The 18,809-nt window shown below is 57.5% G+C and overlaps 1 protein-coding gene across 3 annotated transcripts in view; it reads left to right on the forward strand.

Moving 5' to 3' along the window:
- The first annotated feature begins 9,294 nt into the window (after nucleotides 1–9,294).
- Nucleotides 9,295–18,809, forward strand: part of PXDN (peroxidasin) — a 66,106-nt gene continuing 56,591 nt past the window's right edge. For 2 of the 3 annotated variants that reach the window (XM_081069002.1, XM_081069003.1), the window contains exon 1: nucleotides 9,329–9,598. In XM_081069002.1, the coding sequence (XP_080925128.1) occupies nucleotides 9,408–9,598 (191 nt within the window). In that variant the 5' untranslated portion in view covers nucleotides 9,329–9,407. Of the gene's footprint in view, nucleotides 9,599–18,809 lie in introns of all 3 variants that reach the window. The other variant, XM_081069001.1, reaches the window with a different exon arrangement.

Consider the following 18,809-nt stretch of genomic DNA (forward strand, 5'->3'; position numbering starts at 1 on the left):
GGCACAAGTAAAGATGAAGCCACCATAGTAAATGCAGGTAGGACAATCCTGTCCTAAGTGACAGCGCATGAAGTCACACCTAGGCACAACTTTCTCTCTAATGCAGGACCCCATGTGAGGTCTCCACGTGGGTCCCAAGAACACCTGACTTAGCTGGGCTGCGTACGGTGGGGAGATGCTGGGACCCGCCCTGTTCCAGCACAGTGGTCCTCTCTGGGCTCTGATCCCATCCTCAAGTCTGGTTTCTTCTCTGTCCCTTTTTTAATCCACATGTCTTCCTCCCTATAGTGTGTATATGCCCTTCAAGTGACCTCAAGTCATCGCTGAGCAAGATAAAAAAATACACAAGACAGGCATTGTAGGGAAGGAAACCTCCGGGAGGCTCTCGCCTGGATGTCTGACAAAAGAGAAAAGCATGAAATTTACTGAAGTTTCCTTTGTAAGGAAACGAAGACCCCAAAGCACTTAAGCCTGAGTACTTTTACTGTGTGTTGAAGAGCAGACCGTGGTACAGAAATATGATGGGAGGAAGGACAGAGCTGCGGGGTGACCTGTGGAGGCACAGCAGGCTTTCCCACACAGGGAGGACACTGCTCCCTTGAGGGTCTTTTGCCCTGGGGGCAGGGTGGAGGTAGGGGGGCGCTGAGTCCTTCCTGCACATGCCCTGTCCCAAATTCCTCCAGCTTCAAGTATTCAACATGCCCAAGTGCCAAATTTTGGGGTGGCGTGTCTGAACCCTGTAGTGTACAAACATAAGTGTGTCCGTGTGTGAATGGCGCAGGAAAGAAGGAAGATTAATGAAACAGAATCAAGTAGAGGGAAGAAGGCGAGCCGCCGTTGGCAGCATCAGGGACCTTAGAAAAGATGCAGGCTTATGACTAAGAGCCGGGACCAACACAGCTCCCCTGGGGCCACAGCCAGGGGGCTGGTGCAGAGCCGGGGCCTGGAGTCCAGGGTGGGGCCTGGGCCTTCTTGGCTGTCATTATGGGGACTTTAAAACACAGGAGTGGGAACGGAAAGCTCTGGAACAGAACACAGACAAGTGGCCCAGAGGGTCCAGTTCACAAAATAGGACCTCAGTGGGGGGCTGTTATCCAGGCCAGTGGCCCCCAGGGATTGATTCAACAGCCGGCTTTGAGGAGGGGCCTTGGCCATCCGAGCTGCGAGCTGCGAGCTACGGTCAGAACTTGCGTTACAAAAGCCAAGCCACCAGCAGGGACTCCACAGCGTCACAGAAACAACAAGTTTTCCTTTGTCCTGTGGGGTCTAAGCAGTAGGTCTCAGGCCAATGCTTCCATTTGCTACGTACGTGGTGGGGACGGTCATGTGGGAGCAGCTGAGGGAAGCGACTCCCATGTGTGGGTCCAAGCCAGTGGATGGAGGCGTGTCTGGGCAACTAGGTGTCCTGAGTGGCATCTCCTGGTACCTGGGAGACCCCGGAGAAGCCTTGTGTGCGGGATGCCCAGAAGGGACAGGTCTTCCGCTCCCCACCGGGAGGTGTGGCCCAGGGCTGGACAGGACACTGTCCCTTTCCTCCTAGGAATGACCTCACTGAAGACAGTTGCAGCCAGGACCTCAGAACCCAGCCCTGGCCCTGGAGAACAGAGGCGCCTCTGCAGAAGGAAGTGACAGTCGCCAGACTCAGGCCCAGCTGCTGGGGGCTGCAGAGGTGGGGCCCGAGTTCTGAATTGCTGGCTGGGCCTATGACAAAAGACGGATTAACAACAGAAAAAGAAGCTGATGGTTATCACCAGGTGGAGACACCAGGGAGGTGAGTCACTGTCAGTCTGGTGGCTTAGAATTCAGGTTTAATGCCACCTCAGCTCAATCACAGAGGCTGGGGGTGGCCACTCCCGGGAGGGCCCCAGCAAGGCCACTCAGAGGCGCCCCGAGTCCCTGAGGCATGACCCACGCTGGGTGAGTGGAAGCAGGGAGATGGAAAAGGCCCGGGACTAGGAGCACGGTGATGGTGTGAGAGCCATCAGCCAGGAAGCACGCGGTGGGGGAGGTGCGGGGCGGGGGAGGGGGGCCCACCTCAGCCACAGGCTGGGCGGCCCCGGGAGGTGGTAGGGCTACACCTCCTGGCCGTTGTCTGCCCAGTTAGCTGCTGTGGTCCTCAACCTGCTTAGTGTGGAGGGTGCCGTTCAGCTTCAAGTTGTTGTCCTTTCAGTCTTAGTTGTGGAGGGCGCAGCTCAGCTCACGGTGTCCAATCTTAGTTGCAGGGGGCGCTGCCCACCATCCCTTGCCGGACTCGAGGAATCGAACTGGGAACCTTGTGGTTGAGAGCCCTCTGGCCCATGTGGGAATCGAACTGGCAGCCTTTAGGAGTTAGGAGCACGGAGCTCCAACCGCCTGAGCCACCAGGCCGGTCCTCAACCTGTTTTCTTAAGTTGTCTGGAAAACAGAAGGCGGCAAGGTGTCATCCATAAACCAAGACTTACTGGGTGCCAGAGACCGAGCTCAAACTGCAGTTGCTGAGAAGTAACCATTACCCTGATAAAAGGTATTCAAATGAAGCCCCTTGCAGGTGACAGCAGGTGGCTTCACGTCTTTGTAAAGTGGGCGAGCTCCCCAAAACTATGCAACCCTAGTGCAATTGGCCCTTTTGAGCACAGAATTGACGTTCGTTCCTAGGGAAGAAATTTTGGCTGAAAGATGATAAATACATATGGATTTAAAAAATTTGTTTAGATCTTGTTTAAAGGGATGTCTACCATTTCTGAATTTTGCTAGAGCCGTCGTACGTCTTTACCCTCTATTAAATTCTACAGCACACAAGTTTACTTCTCTGGAAACATCCATTTCCAGTCAATGTGTCCACCCTTTCAGGGGCGACAGAACACAGGGAATAAGAGGAGAGGTCAGAGGGGAAGCGTAAATACAGGTCAAAGGGGCCAGAAGTGCACTTTTGATAGTTGGTGGGGACACACACCTGAGTGTGAGGGTCCCGGCCTCAGCCTGGGAGAGGCCACCGACACCGTGGTGGGACGTGGGCAGCAGGGGCCCGACAGCTGGCTGCAGTGTCTCACACAGAGGTCTGCTGTTGCGAGGACAGGCCTTTCTCTCAACACGCTGTATCTGTTTCATGCTAGTGACGATTGAGAATATCTCATTTTTTCGTATAACATTCTTCAAATTCACTGAGTTCTACCAGGTGGTTCAGAAACAGGACCCTTAGAAAAGGGCCAATGGATGGAAATGTCTGTGAGCTGCTGCCACAATCGCCTCGGGGCACCTGTGTGTGGGCTGGCCCGCCATCAGTGCTCAGCTCCCACACGTACTTATCTTAGTATGTCACATTTCCCATTGGAAATTATTATGGGATCATTAGCTGTGTTCCCCCAAATTTCATACATTGAAACAAACCCCCCAGTGTGATGGTTAAGGGGTGGGGCCTTTCACGGTGATGAGAATAGGGTCCCTGACTGAGAGACAGAACTCAGCAGGTGTTTGCCTGTCCGTCCCTCTCCCCCCTCTCCCCCCCGCACCCCCAGGCCTTTGAGGACACAGTAAGGAGACCATGGGCATCAGTGGGCCCTGGACCTTGGCTGTCAGTCCCCAGGATGGTGAGGAAGACATTTCTGTCGTTGTAGACCCCAGTCTGCAGTGTCCTCATAGCGCAGCCGAAGCTGACGAAGACAGAAATATGAATGTCAGGATAAAAAATGTGGGCTTTCTCCTCTGTACAATGGCCATTTGTCTTCGGTTTTGAGAGTCGGTAGTAATTTCACATGCAGAATGTCTGTGAGGCAAGTCCCAGTGTTCTGGGAAGAACAGCCTGGAAATAACCGCAGGCTTTTTGCAGTACTGGACTCTGGGCAGCCCACGGGCCTCCTGTGTGACCACGCTCAGAAGACCGTTCATAACTGTCGTTGTGGTTGTGTGGGGACATGGGAAGAGATTGGCAACAAGTGATAATCCACTTGGCATTTTAAAAGCCATTTAACAGAAGTGTGTTCCTGATCATAGAGGCATCAAAGGCAGGATGAGGGTGCTACATGAGCAACCGAAAGTTCTAGAAGCTGGCTAAGTTTCATGGCTGCCACCTGTGCCCTTGGAGCTGTGTATGCTGGTACCGACGTCCACGGCTGCCTTCACCGTCCCCCCTGAGTGTCTCCGTGCAAAGCTTGCTTCCTGGCCCTCCTCTGTTCCCACCCTGGTCCAGCTTCAGGACTACGCTGTCAATCACCATGTAAGGAGCCAGACACCTGCGTCTTCATCTGCCCTCGGTGCCGGACTCTCACTTCCGTTCAGACGCTCCCTCCAGGCTCCATGACTCACATGCTGTCGTTTCTCTGTTGTTGCCAGAAATATTCCCCAGGGCCCCAAGCATGTTCTCGAATACTTTAGGCTTACCTGCAAAGTATGAGGATTAGCCTGGCCACATTTTAGGAGGATCTTATCTCTGCAGAATTGAGGGAGAAGCTGTCCACATTCTTCCTCCATCTAGGTCTTCTCTAAGCCTGGGTTTGCACCTTCGTCTGCCTCGCTCTGACCCACGAAACGGCCCCGGGCCTCGCCCATGTGCTGTGGCCTCACTTGTTACCTCTGCTTCTCCACCACAACGGCGTCCCCACTTCGTCTTCATGCACCCACACCCCTGCTGCAGAACCAAACATCGCTGCTTCAGAAGGAGCTGGCACTGGGCTGCCTTAAATCAGGACACCTTGTGTGTGTCTCATAGAACTGTGGGCCAGTGGGTAGGAACCAGGGACAATGCTGAGAGTGGTAACTGCACGGAGACCTCGGGTGGAGGGGCTGGAGGCCAGGCCCCAGCTGGGCGCCACAACCCACGGCTGGAACCTGTCACTCGCCCACGCACTCGGGGTGGAGAAGGAACCCAGCATCTTCTAGTCCGAATGTGCCCTTTGGCTCACGGACTATTTTGAGCTGAATAGTTTGCGGAACAGCAGACACAGCAGAAGCTCTACAGACAGGGCACGCATTGTCCTTTGTGAGGGAACCTCATGCTGACAAGGAACCTCTCCCTTTGTTAGGCATCTGCCCTCCGAGCAGGACGGGAAGGACAGTCCCAGGACTCTTAGTGATTGCAGGGTCACCTCCGCTGTTTGCCAGGCTGTGGTGGCACCGGTGGGGATGACGGCCTTGGAGGGGCCCCCAAAGGGGGCAGTGGGCGCCAGGATAGAGTGGGTGGTGGTCCCCCAGGACCTTGTGCAGAGGAGGAATTACAGGGACGCTGAGCCATTCGCTGCCCCTGCTGGCTGTGGACCCGCCCGTCCGTCATGATCACCTTCCACCCAGGTGGTGAGAATCCATAGCCTGTGTGTTCCTTAAACTGAGGGTTCTGGGGGCTGGGCCCCGCTCCCTGGCTTCAGGCAGGTGTGGAGTGAATGTAGCGCCCACCATTCCCCAGACCTGCCTCGGCCCTTCCTTGCCCACCCACTGGCACCCTGGCAGCTGCAGACACCACACAGGCTCCGGGCTTGGCCGCGGGCTTCCTGTGGCCTCCATGAGGGCCAGAGGCAGCTCGGGACACACGTGGACGGTGGGGGGGTCTGGGGCTGCATTGCTCTGTCGGTCTCTTCGCATCTGGGCCCAGCAAGCTCTGTGATCTGAAAACAAACATAACCCTCCCAGTAAAGGGCTTTTTAGGGTTTCTCGTTCTCCGCCATGTTGGTGATGCGTTGCATGCCAGCTGGGTGGGAGGGGCGATGTGGGGGGTGGAGAAGCGCCGCTCTCACTGTCGGCCTGACATTCTGGAACCGCAAGTGTATGTGGACAAACTGTGGGCAGCACCTGTTTCTGAGGCCCACAGGCACCTCCCGACCCCTCCCTGGAAGGAGCCCGACATCTCATCCTGCGTTTAACCCCTCAGCCCACTACACTTCTTTTTTAAAATTTTAAGCTAATGGTAACCAGGAAGTCACTGTGAAGCAGGCTCCGTTCCAGCGCTTTCCTTCCCTGCTCCGTGGAGGGGACAAGGGACAAGCCCTTCGCTAGGACTGCAGGCCAGTTTCAGAGTTGAACCACCCTGACACGTCGACTCGTCCCCCAGGACTCAAGGCCTTCCAAACTCAGAATGACACCTTATCTGGAAACACGGTTGTTGCAGGTGCAATTAGTCGAGTTAGGACAAGGTCATAGGATGAGGCAAATCCAGTGGGTCCTTGGGCGAGAAAGACGCTGTGTGAGGACGGACACAGGGATGCCCTGTGGCATCGAGTGACACGCCCACAAGCCCAGGGACACCCAGGTGGCCTGCCATCACCAGAAGCTGGAGAGGCACCTGGACTGCTCTCACTCGCAGCCCCCAGAAGGGCCCGCCCTGCAGGCACCTTGCTCTCAGGCTCTGGTCTCCCGGGCTGTGGTGCTCCGTCACACGCAGCAGCCCCCGGACACTGGTGTGGGGGCCCAGCTGGCCTGACCAGGGGCTGGCCCTCTGCTCCCGTGGGCGGGGGGCGCGGCTGAGTGAGACGTGGGATCAGTGAACATCGTGCCCGAGGCACAGCCAGGTCCTGCCAGGGGCTGACTCACCGTCTGGGAACGGCCTTCCAGACTCAGCCACCCAGACCCCGGGGCTTCTCCCGCCAGAAGTGCACTCACTCCCCCCACATTTGTGTGGAAACCTGCGCAGATGCCTCACAACGTTCTCCTTGAATCCTCACAACAGCCCGTGAGTACGACTGGTCTCTCATGTTATAGATGGGGAAACAGGCCCAGAGAAAGGCAGAAAGTCGCTCGGGGGTACAGGAATGGTTGGCTGCCTCCCGGTTTTGGTCGTGTCCTAAAACCCGCCTTCTTTCTGTAAAAATCCTGGAGCAGTGTTCAGTGGAGTGGGGAGACAGACAGGCAGGCAGGCAGGTGACGTGCCCCACGAGGAGGGAGCAGGAAGTACCGAGGGGGCACTAATGACGCAGATGCACCTTGGTTGGGTGTTCTCAGCAGAGCCCGATGGACGGAGGGGGCTCTCGGGGCTGTGGGCAGTCCATCGAGCCTGGGGAGAAGCTGGTCACTGGCCTGACTCCCCAGGACGCTCTGCGGCCGGCCCACCAGACTGTTCACCGCCATCAAGGCCCAGCCGGACTCCGCCCCTCTGGCTGCAGGGGGGGCAGGGACCTCAGAATTCCCAGGGGCCCTGGCTGCCCGGCACCATTCTCAGTGTCAGCAGCCCAGTACAGGTGTGGAAGGGGCCCCACCAGTGTCACTGCACTATGGGAAGCACAAGGTCAGGGCCGGCACGTGTGACCTGGCACTTGCCCCTCCTTTATCCTTCCCTCCATCCAGCTACAAGTCTTTGGGCAAGTTACCCCAGTTCTCTAAGCCCTGGCTTTGCGTTTTCCACCTGCAAAGTGGGGTAACCACTCACCGAGGGGATGTGGTAGGCTTAGTGCTACATGTCTGCAGGGTCCTTGGCCTGGAGTGCCCTCCAGCAGTGATGGTCTGGTCTTCGATGAGTCTCCAGGGCCACCCGACACACCAGAGTCAGTGACAGCAGGACAGAAAGCAGGATTGAGGGCCAGATAGCACCTCTTCACTCATTAACTTTGCTTCTTTGTATGGATAGCTAAACAACTAACGGCTGTCAGTCAGCAGAAGCCCACCTGAAAGGCATGTTTGCTGGAGCAAGATAACAGGATTTGGAGCAGACGATAAGACTTGGAAAGTGGTCGTCAGAGAGAAACGGGGTCTTGGGCCACAGAGAAATGTCAGTGGCTTTGATGCCCTGGAGTGATTCGGGGGCAGGTCAGGAGCCCAGGTACGAGGCCTCCATGGACTTCTAGGGGCAGGAGCAGGGGACAAAGAACCGAGATGAGAAGCACAGTCTGCCCAGTGCTAGAGCTCTGTCACTACATGTCAATCCTTCAGGCCTCGGTCACTGAAACGCTGGCCCACTGGCTACCACACACGTCCTCATCCAGTGCTCTGCACGTGGCTGTGTGCCAGGCAGGGGGCTTCAGAGAAACAGTACTCCAGCATGATGGATGGATGGATGGACGGGTGGATGATAGATGGATGACGGAAGGAAGGAAAGGAGGGAGGTCCTCCATACACAGGTTTTAAACAATTGAGGCAGCTGGCAAGGCCTAAATCTGTAGGGCAAGCCAACAGACTAGAAACTCAAGCAGGACTTGACGCTGCATTCTTGAGGCAGAATTTCTTCTCTGGAAAATCCCAGATTTTACTCTTAAGACCTTGAAATGATAGAATGAGGCCCACCCCATTGTGGAGGGAAATCTTCTTCACTCAAAGTTGGCTGATTGTACATATTAACCAATGTTAATCTCATCTACAAAATACTTCCAGCCCCTGGATCAGTGTGATTGACGGTGCAATCGCCCAGACAAATGGACACGGGCCGCCAACATCACAGGGGCTCAGGAGACAGACAGCTGTTGGACTGAAAGGAGAAGCTAAAGATTTGTGCTGCTTAGAGACGCCCCTTCTTTCTCGGGTGGCCTAGTTGAGAGTGTTCCCTGAAATAGGACCTTTGCCCACTCAGACTGGAGGGGTCTGGCAAGGTTAGGCAGGGAAGTGACTGCCTCTGTCCCTTGCAGGAGGGGGACCCGGCTGACCCACCAAATGTATGTAAAGTATTAGAATGCAGCTGAAAACATACGTGTTTGTAACTCAGCATCTTTGCTCTTTCCACAGCTTTTGCTTTATCTTCTGGTGGCTTTACACAAGCCCCATTGTGGTGAAGTCCAAAGGTTTGCTTCCTGTGTGTCCACAAGAGAGGGAGGGCAGGGCACGGAGCCTGCACCGGCCGAGCACTGCACCCAGGAGTCTGTACCTGTTCTGTGCACCTCACAGTGCCCGGGGGCGGCGACGGGCAGAAGGAGGCGAACAGGCCTGGGGTCTTGGGCAGGGTGCCTACTGCCTGACTCAGCTCATGCTGCGGGTGTGTGCACGCGCCGTGGAGAGTGAGAGTGTGTGTGTGTGTGTGTGTGTGTGTGTGTGTGTGTGTGTGAGAGAGAGAGAGAGAGGGAGAGCGCGCGCTCGAGCAGGAGCGCGGGAGTGCCAGCTTGGAACCACGCCTGGAAAACAGAGCAAGCTCTCTAAAAGTTTTTATGAAACAACAGAAAATCCCTGCACACACACATGTGGCAACCACGGCGGGGTGAGGTGGAGCCGCTTGGCCGAGGCCCCCAGCTGTGAGTGCACATCTGGGACTAGAAGCCGGGTCTCCCCGGGGAGCCCCGCGGTGGGGAGGGGGTGCGGCGGCCCGACGCGCAGCCGGAGGTCCTCGCCCCGCCCCGGCCCTGGGGAGGTGGGGGTGGGAACGCAGAAGCCGCGCGCATGTGCACAGCTGGCGGCCCCCCGCCCCCCGCACAGCTGGGACGTGGGCCGCGGCCGGGAGGGCGGGCGGGCGCAGTTCGGCGCCGGCGGAGGACGCGCCGGGCCCGCGGCGGTCGGTGGGTGCGGCCAGCGTCCGTGCGCCCGAGGCCATGGCCGTGCGCCCCGCGCGCCCCTGCCTGCTGGCGCTCGTGCTGTGCTGCGGCTGGGGGGTGCTGAGCGCGGGGGCCCAGAAGCCGGGCGCGGGGTGCCCGAGCCGCTGCCTGTGCTTCCGAAGCACCGTGCGCTGCATGCATCTGCTGCTGGAGGCCGTGCCCGCCGTGGCGCTGCAGACCTCCATCCTGTGAGTGTGCGGGGCACTGGGGGCCGGGGGCGCGGCGCTGAACGTGGGCAGGGGCACTCCGGGAGGATCCGGCGTCGGGGGCCTGGCGGGGGCCCGCAGGCCTTTGTCCGCCCAGGTCCCGGCGCGGAGGGCGGACCGGGGCGCAGAGCGCGGCCTCCGGAGCCGCCTTTGTTCGGAGCTCGGAATCCCCTGCTGGACGGGGGAGTTGTCGCGAGCGGCTGGGGGAAGCCCGCTCGGCCCGGCCCGGCCCCCTCGCGGTCGCTCCCCTCCTCGCCCCCCTTCCTCCGGGCCGGCCCCTCTCCGCCCGGAGCGCGGTGCTCCCCTCCTCCACCGCCTCTTCCTCCTGCCCTTCCCCCTCTCCCTACTTGTCTCCCTCCCACCCCTTGCCCCTCCTCCAGGAACCCCCTTCGCGCACCTTCAGTGACACGAGGCCGCGCCCCGCGCCCCCGCAGAGCCCCCCATGCGCCCGGGGCGCCCAGAGCCTCCTGCCCCAGAGGTCTTGGCCCCGGGGCGCACGACTCTCTCGGGGTTTCCCTGCGCCCCGAGCGCGCCTGGCGGCCGGTTCCTGGGGCGTGGGCAGCCGGGTTTCCCCCAGGAGCGTCCTCCTCTCGCTTCCAGCCGCGGTCGTGGGCGCGCCAAGCTTCGCGGATGCCGGGCGCTCCAGTCCGTACAAAGTACCGCGCGCGGGCGGAACCCCCGCCCCCGAATCCCGCCCCCGCGACGCCAGCGCCCGGGGCCCGAGATGCCGCCGAGCTCGCTGGGGCCCCGAGGTGCGCGGACGCGGCTGTGCCGAGGGCCTGGCTCGATCTGCGTGGGCAGGCGCGCGTGGTCGGCGCCGCCTGGAGTTCCGCTCCCCGCGGCTGCCCTTCGGATGCCAAAAATAGTTTCCACTTTTCTTGGCTGAGCCCGGCCGTTTCGGCACCGCCGCAGAGCCTGCAAAAGTTGTCAAGTTGTGAGTGAACTCGTCAGGAAGTGGGCGGTCAGGGTTCCTCCTTCTCAAACAAAGTGCAGGGCAGACCCTTCTCCTAGTGGCCGTGGGCGCGCAGGCCGCTTTCCGCAGGGTCTTTGGCGGGTTTCTCAGCCCGCGGATTGTTCCTCGGAGAGAGATGCTTTCGGTCCAGCGCGCGCACCGCCAGCCGGGGGGCATCAGAGCCCGAGGCGAATGCGAAAGAGGTTTTCTGGATACCGGTAATTTCATTCTTCAGCGAGTCAGTGGAAAAAACTTGGACCCTGACGCCGGTTTTCACATCTGGCCCACGTCTAATGCTTGCACTGTGCTCTGCCTTCAGATCTTAATAGCTTTGTAAGAAGAGCAATGTTTGCAAGTGTGAGCATTGTAGAACAAAAACGGATCTTCCACGGAACCTGAGTGTGGAACAGCCAGGGCAGCACAGGCCAGGGGCATAATACTAACACTGTCATTTGCATGAACTTGCCCCTTTCCCTGTCCTGGGTTTCTGCAATTTTCAGAGTGTCCTGCACTGACCATGCTTGCTTGGGCACCCCATTCTGTGACACAGGGAGGGTGACTCCAAATGACCAAGTCCCGGTAGAGCGAAGCAGATCACAGTGAAATGATCAGACCTCTTTTACATCTCTGCAGACTCGGTTCCGGGGAGGACGTGCCCATCGCTGCCCATGGGTACAGCGGCACTGGGCAGACTGACTCCTGGTGTGACAGGTTCTAGCTGGGGAGCATTGCTCAGGGGCCGGTCCCTTGGAGGGCACCAGTGGAGAGGCAGGGGGTGGGCAGGAGGTTTGGGGAGGAGACAGGCGGAAGGGGTGCAAGAGGGAGATACGGAGATACGGGAGTGAGGGGAGAGGAGGCCACTTCTGGGGATGGCATGGTTATGTGGGCTCTGGGCCCCGCCCAGCAGGTAGGATGCAGCCACATTACAAATTCCACTTGTGCAGAAATACTTCATTCACTTTTCAGCTTTTCTCCCAAGTCTTTTCTCGTGATATGCTATTATTTTCTATTAAAATTTATTTGGTAGAAATTGGAGACTTAAAGTGGCCCTAAAGTGAGTGGGGCCATCCAACCATCACACCACCCCCTCTCCTTCCCTCCTCCCCAGATGGTTGAATCCAGTCGCTGGAAAATTCTCCAACTTCCCTCCTTGAGAGTTTCAGGGTGTGTCGGAGCCAGACCTGACCCTGGGCTGTTGCGATTCGAGGTTTGGCTTCAGAAAACAGTGGTGCAAAGCCACCTGGGGCTTGAGATGTGCCGTGGCCCCGTCAGGCCGACTGGCAAGCGCAGCGTGTTCTGGCAACGGGCGCCCGGCTGCCTGCTGCAGCTTCAGGTGTGAGTAGTTGGCTCAGCAGTCTGCACTTTGAATGTCACACTGCATAGACTACAGTGACGTTTGTCACCATGAGAGTCAGGCTGTTGTGAAAACTGCCCTGCCTCCCTCTGTTTGTTGTCCCACACTGGGGTCCTGGCCCTCTGCCCCCCACCCCACACCACCCCCTTTCCTTGCCCTGCAGCGTCCACTGTGAGGTCGTGGGAATGAGCTCTTCAAAACGGACACCCACCCCACGGTGTAGGCCATTCCAAAGCCGCCGAGCTGTCCCAGACTGGCCATGTGACAGGAAACGCTGTTGCGGGAGGGGGCTAGGGTGTGGGCTTGGGTGGCCTGGAGATTGGCCCCAAAGCAGTGGGCCCAGGGAGAGGTCCACCTGCCCTGGGGGCACTGTCTCTGGCCACATGGCTGTGTCAGCACTCTTCACTTTTCTGGCCCCCACTGTGTGTTTGGACCACATCTGACTCCTGCCTCATGAAATACCCAATGTGAGGGCCGCGGGCTTGGGCGTGTGGATGCTCGTCGTCACACCCATGTCCACACAGGCAGAAGGTCACAGTGTTCCTGCTTCGTCCCTGGAGACTGGCGCCCGGAATCCCAGCTTCCTTGCTCACCCGCCCCCAGCTGGGTTGTCAGGTGAATCTCATTTGGCAGCAGCTTTGCTTTGCGCAGGTGGGCTGAGGTAGAAATGGCGTGAGCCAGGCGGGGCCGGCAGTGAGGGACCTGGCGCAGTCCTCCAGCTTGCTGCGCGGCCCTGCCTCCCGGGGAAGCTGGCGTCTTCTCGGGGAGCACAGGCTCGGTACCCTGAAGGCAGCCCCCGACCCGCCCGCCAGCTGTGCAGGACGCTCGTGTCACCAGGACAGCAGTCTGGGGATAACAGTATAAGTCGGGGCCTTCGGCTTGAGAGAAACAAGTTACCACTTTAACTGCCTGTTGTAATGAGGTCAGAGGCTTTATTGTCACCAAAGCTCAATGGCAGTTGAAAAGCACTGCAGGAATATTTCAAAAATATGGAGTTATCGGTACAGTAGCCCCCCCTTCTCCACGGTTTTGCTTTCCGCGGTTTCAGTTACCCAGGTCAGCCTCAGTCCGAAAATATTAAATGGAAAATTCCATAAATCAACAATTCCTAAATTTTAAATTGCACGCTGTTCTGAGCAGCGAGATGAAATCTCACTCAGGCCTGCTGTGCCCCCCGGGACGTGAGTCACCCCTCTGTCCAGCCCTTTGGCCAGTGGCTGCAAATGCTCCCGCCCGCCTTCAGCCCTGTCTTGTAGCAACGACGGGGTCGTCAGGCCTTCAGGCCACCCTGTGCCACTTAACACGGGCCCTGAACGTGAGGTGACAGCTCTCCCACCCAAGAGAAGCCGTGAGACGCCTCTCAGTGAAGAGGTGCGAGAGCGCACACGCCCACACTGCTGCAGCTGCACCGCGTTGTTAGTCACTGTCAGGCTCTGACTGTGCCTGCTTCATGAATTATACTGTGTCATAGGCTGTATGTCTAGGAGAAAGCACATACGCTCTGGTACCGTCTGTGGTTTCTGGCACCCATGGGTCGGGGGAACGGCTAATTTATCTTTATGAATATTTCTCCCACGGCTACGTGCCCAGCGGGGCGGTGTCGGCCATGAGCTCTAGACCCCAGTGTGCTGGACTCAGAGGACACCCCTCAGTGTTCCCAGGAAGCTGCGCGCGTCACGTCGTGGGCCACTCCACCAGGGACGGCCCTGTGCCGTCACAGCTGCCACTTGACTGTTTGCACACTTGTGTTTGAAAGTTTCCTGGGAAGTTAGAGACTCAGCCACCTGCTGTCTGTCAGAACGCCCTCCCTGCCTCCTCTGTGTCTTTAGGGGCAGAGGAAGTAGTTGTACCGAGAACACCTCCCTCCCTAGGACTCTGATCCGACGCAGCTCTGGCTTCATCGGGGGCCACATGCCACCATCAGAACATGGCTTCCTTCTCCACTCAGTTCTGTGACTCAGTTTCCCTATGTAGTGATGACTGGCAGCTGTTGGCTTCCCTTCGGAGGCCACAGAGCAGCTACAGCAACGTGAATGACTCTGGGTGCCCGGCACACGTCCTGGGCCTTACCTGCGTGTCCTGTGTCCCCCACGCCCCTGGGGCCGCAGGTGGACCTGCTGTGGCTGGGGGCAGGCCGGGCCCCTTGCCTCAGGAAAACAGGGCGTTCTTATTACAAGATGTGGGTGTTAGACAAGGCTGGCCACCACACTCACACTCACTAGAGGTTCAACACCAAAAATGTCAACAACACCAGGGACACGTTCCCATCCCCAGAGCCAATCTCGGCATCAGTTTGGAAAGGAGGTAGACGCTGGCAGTTGCACATGCGCCATGCTCTCCGTCAGCCAAGTGGGAGTGGTTTCCTTCTGACGGAGATGCCAGACTCTTGACAACAAGAAACGGAAATAGATGCTGGTGGTGAATGTGCGGGCCCTGGGGACCCCCGGCCACAGTCAGAGTCCAGACCTGGCTGTGTGGACGTGAAGACGCTCCTGTAGGGTCAGGCCACGATCTCCTCAACTTCACGTCCAGGTTTACTGTGCATTTTAATCATGACACTTTGGGGGGGGTACCCCCAAACTGAGAATTACGTGAAAATACCTTTTTGGTGAATTCGGTTTGAAAGCAGTTCCGCGTTACTGACCCCCATGTTCATGGGTCACTTCGGACACGCTGGGTGTTCCTGGCGCTTCGTGTGGGCCGGTCGCTCCTCGGACGGGGCTTGGCTGAGCACCGCCGGTCCTACCTGCACCACTCTGCACCACTCGGTGGGTTTGCTTCTTGGGTGTTTGAGATAACATTATTAAGCTCTATCTGAGGCATGATTACTGCTCACTATACCATCCACAGCTTAAGTTCCTTCTTAAGTTGATTTCGAAAAATAGAAATCATGCTTTTCGTCCCCTCATCCCTTGGCTTCTCTTCAGATGCCACAGATTCACACACCACACAGGCAAATACCAAGAGACATCTCAAAGGATTACTCCCGTGATGTCAGATGGCAGTAAGGTCAGTAAGACTGTCTCATGGGTTAATTCTCAGGGTCCCCTTTTCCTGGCTGTGATATGGGGCTGGTTCTTGTAATTTGTTGATTAATTTATCCTGGAAACTGTTGCCTCTCTCCACTGTTTCCCAGCACCCTTAAAGGGTAGAGAAAGGGGAGAGTAACCCCCCAAGATGTCACCCAGAGAGCTGCAGTGGAGAGACCGCGCTCCGTATGTCCCAGGGTCAGATGTGTTTCAGTGGAGCTTGTTCGCGACTACCCAGCACAGTGCAGGGGTGGCCACGCCCCGTGCCCGCTGCCCAGCTGTGCAGAGCTGAGCCCCACGCCGTCTGTGCGGCCCGCGGTCGTGTGGGGGCCCGTGCAGCTCAGAGGTCCCTTGTGGGGCCAGCAGGTCTTGTTCTTCAGTGAGGTCTGAAGTAGAAGCTTAATCGTTGATTGTCCCTGTTTTTGACCTTTGCCTGGGTGAATTTTCTTTTAAGAAAAAAAAAGCCTCATTGAGGCATAATTAACAGTTGGCAAGGTGCACACATTTGCTCTTGGAAAGTTTTGACATGTCTTGTGTGTGAAGCCGTGGTCACAGTCAGGGTAAGAGGGTCCCTCACCCCCAGAAGCCCCCTGCCTCCGCCTGGCTGGGGTTTGGTCTTTGTTCCCTTCCTGGAATGTCTTTGTCTGGTGTCTGCTCTCGGGATAAGCCGCACTCACGAAGGAGTTCAGCTCGAAGGAGTTCAGCTGAGGAGCGAGTTTTGGGAGAGTGGGTACAGCTGGTTTTAGTTCCCCCAGGGGTCAGGGGGCCCTGCCCAGTGAAGACTCACAGCTGGGGGCTGTCTTTGTGGGAAGAGATCCAACTACACCTTCACTTTGTTACGTGAATGGGGCAGCTCTGGGGAGCCGTTTCCTCCTGAGTGAGCGCTGCGGGGAGACCGCCCATGTCACCGAGTTGTCAGAATATCATGAAGTTATTCCTCTCATCGTAGGTACCCGAGGCTGTGGTGACGTCACTTGTCTTGTTCCTGCTGTTGGAAAGCTGTGTCTTTGCTCTGACCTCATCTGTCTGCCCAGAGTCATCAGCTTTACTGATCTTTGCAAAGCCCGTTTCTGGATTCAGTGCCTTCTATCTGTCGTCGCTCTGTTTTCTGTGTTGCTGGTTTCTGCTCTGGTCTCAGTCTTTCCTTTCCTCCCCCTTGGGTCCCATTGGCTCTCCTGGTCGTCTCCACATGGGCACCAGTCAGGACCGAGCTGAGCACGCAGACCCTGGGCTTGCTCTGTGTCCTGGGGCACCCGCGAGTTCTTGGGCCTCTTCTCTCCGGGCAGCGGCCTGGGCGCTTGTGTGGCCACCTTGCTTATTTTCGGTAGCAGGGTTACAGTCCTGAAAACCGCAGCTACGTGTGTCTTGCCAGCTTCTTCCTTGTGTCAGGCAGGAGGTGACTGATTTCATCTTGTTCAGAAGCAGAAGTCCCACCACTATTTTTTTTTTTTTGTAATTTTTGAAAACCTTTGAATTCTTCGGCAGCCAAGTGTGATAAAACGTGAGAAAGGATTAGACTAAAACGGTGACCTCTCACATGCCCAAGTCAGAGTAAAGGACAGTTAAGCCTCTTCACGCTGGCTCTCCATTTGCCGTTGGGGCGCTGCCAGGGGGATTTTCAGCTGCTGTCAGAAACATCCCATGTCTCAGTGGATTGAAACAACGTGAGTTCCTGCCTGGTTCTCAGAATCCACAGCCAAGGCTCTGGGACAGGCAGCTGTCGCTGGAGGTTCTGCTGGTAGCTGCTCAGCTGGCTGCACCAGAGGCTGCCTGCTTTGCAGCTGACCTGTGGCATGGACGAGTTTGAGCCCTCCGTCTGCAGCCGGTTCATGGCTGCCTTCCACCAGCAAAGGCAGAGGACAGTCAGGACCCGCCCCAGTCGTCACCACCAGGCCCTATAGGAAAATGCTGGCTGAAGCTATGGCTGGGCACCCAGGCTCTGGCCATCCTGTGGCTCTGCCACCCTCAGTCCCTGGCCAGCCAGGCTATCACTCAAGAATAAAGAGGGGGAGGGACAGGGGAAGGCTCGGAGCTCCAAGCCCCCAGAGGTGACGGGCCCCTGCTGCTGGCAGCACTCGGGGCTCAGGGCACCTGCCCTGAGATGCTGGGGCTCTGGGTCCCCAGCCACAAGCTGAGGTGTCCAGGGAGGTGTCCAGGATGGGAGGTGACATGTGAGTAGCCCTCCGGCCACAGCCACGTCATGCTGGCCTGCAGTGCGTGATGCCCCTTCGTGGTTCATTTCCTTTGCGTGCTCGCCGCGTGTCTAAGCCAGGGCTCTGTGACATGGGCTCTGTGACACGGCTCCTGTCCCCACTGTAGGAAGGACTTCGCCCCCAACCCCGGCCTGCCTCTGGCAGCGCAGCTGTGGGCTCCAGATGCCACCATAGGAAATGCTACGCGCTTCCAACAGGAAGAATTTGGTTACTTGGGCATTGAAGGCCGTTTGTTTATGCTGCACAGGGAGCGGCCCAGTGTGGTGATCTGGGGACTGTCAGGCGGCCTCAGGGACCCTCACCCACGGTCGCTTCACGAAAGTTTTCCCTCCAAGGCACCCGGCAGGCCAGGTCCTGGGTCCTGTAGCTGCAGACGTACACGCTGAGGCTGGGGGGCGTGCTGTGGGGGACGGGAAGGAGAAAACCCAGGAGGAACCCTGTCCTGGGCTTGGATCACAGCTGCAGGGAACCAGGAATTGCCGTTTCTGGGATGTGCTTATGCTCCTGCCGCCTGAGTGTCTGGCCTCCCCGAGTGTGCCCGCTGGCCGAGGATCCCCTCCGTCCCGTGTGCTTCCTGTGATGGGAAGTGCGGGATCTCTGGAAGCCTGCCCCCCCTCCACCTCTTGCAGGCGGCTGGGGCTGCGTTTGGATGCAGGGCTGTGGAAGGCCCCCGCCTACCCCCAAAAGCTGCAGTGACAGACCTGGGAGACCTACCCCCTTAGCCACTTGATTGCATGGTCTTGTTTGTTTTTCTTTTACAACAAACTTTAAAAATATTCTTATGCAAGTTGTACATGTTTCTGGTAGAAAAATGAAAATACAGCTAAACGCAGCAGAACAAATTGCATTCTTATAGAGGAAACTGTTGACCTGTGGTCAGATAAACACACACGCAGTGCCACGCGTGCTGTGTGCACAAAAGTACCAGTACGTCAGAATATGCACCTCTGCCTCCGTCCCTCAGTCTGTCGTCATCCGTCACCTCTCGTCTGTCTGTGTCTACGTCTGTGTCCACCTCTACTCTGTGTCGACGAGCATCCGTCTGTCTGCCTGCCTGCCTTCGTACGCACGTCTGTCTCAGAGAACAGGTCACGAGTGACGTCCTGTGCTGTCGTGCACGTTGCACGTTTTAAAGTCTGTTGACGCGCTGTGGCCCTGTGTCTGCGCGTCAATTAGAATTCTGCACCATCATTTTTAACGGCCACGTGGTACATATTTTTTAGAATTGCAAATGTATTTAACTAAATTCTTATTGTGGGTCATTTCCTAGTTTGCACTTTTCTGCTACTGTGCGCGCCTCCCAAATGCCAGGGGTGTATTTCTTGGATGACTCGAGGGCAACTTGTGTGACCTGCACTTAGCACCGTGGTGGGACGCCCCACGCTGAGGGGTGGCCCCGAAGCCTAACCGAGGGCTGAGGAAGCAGTCGGGGCCTGCGGCAGGCTGGGTGTGGCAGCTGGCCCTGTGCTCTCCTGACATGCTCCCTGTGCAAGGCACGTCACCACCAAAGCCTCGGTTTCCCCTCTGGAGGAGCATTTCAAGGGCTAATGAAGGGTGTATGTGTAAGCCGCCGCACCCAGAGCCTGGCACACTGGGAGCTGCGGTTTAGTCACCACAATCTGGATTTGTTGAATCACGCTGATTA

Source organism: Rhinolophus hipposideros (assembly GCF_964194185.1).
Source record: "Rhinolophus hipposideros genome assembly, chromosome: 12".
Taxonomy (NCBI): domain Eukaryota; kingdom Metazoa; phylum Chordata; class Mammalia; order Chiroptera; family Rhinolophidae; genus Rhinolophus; species Rhinolophus hipposideros.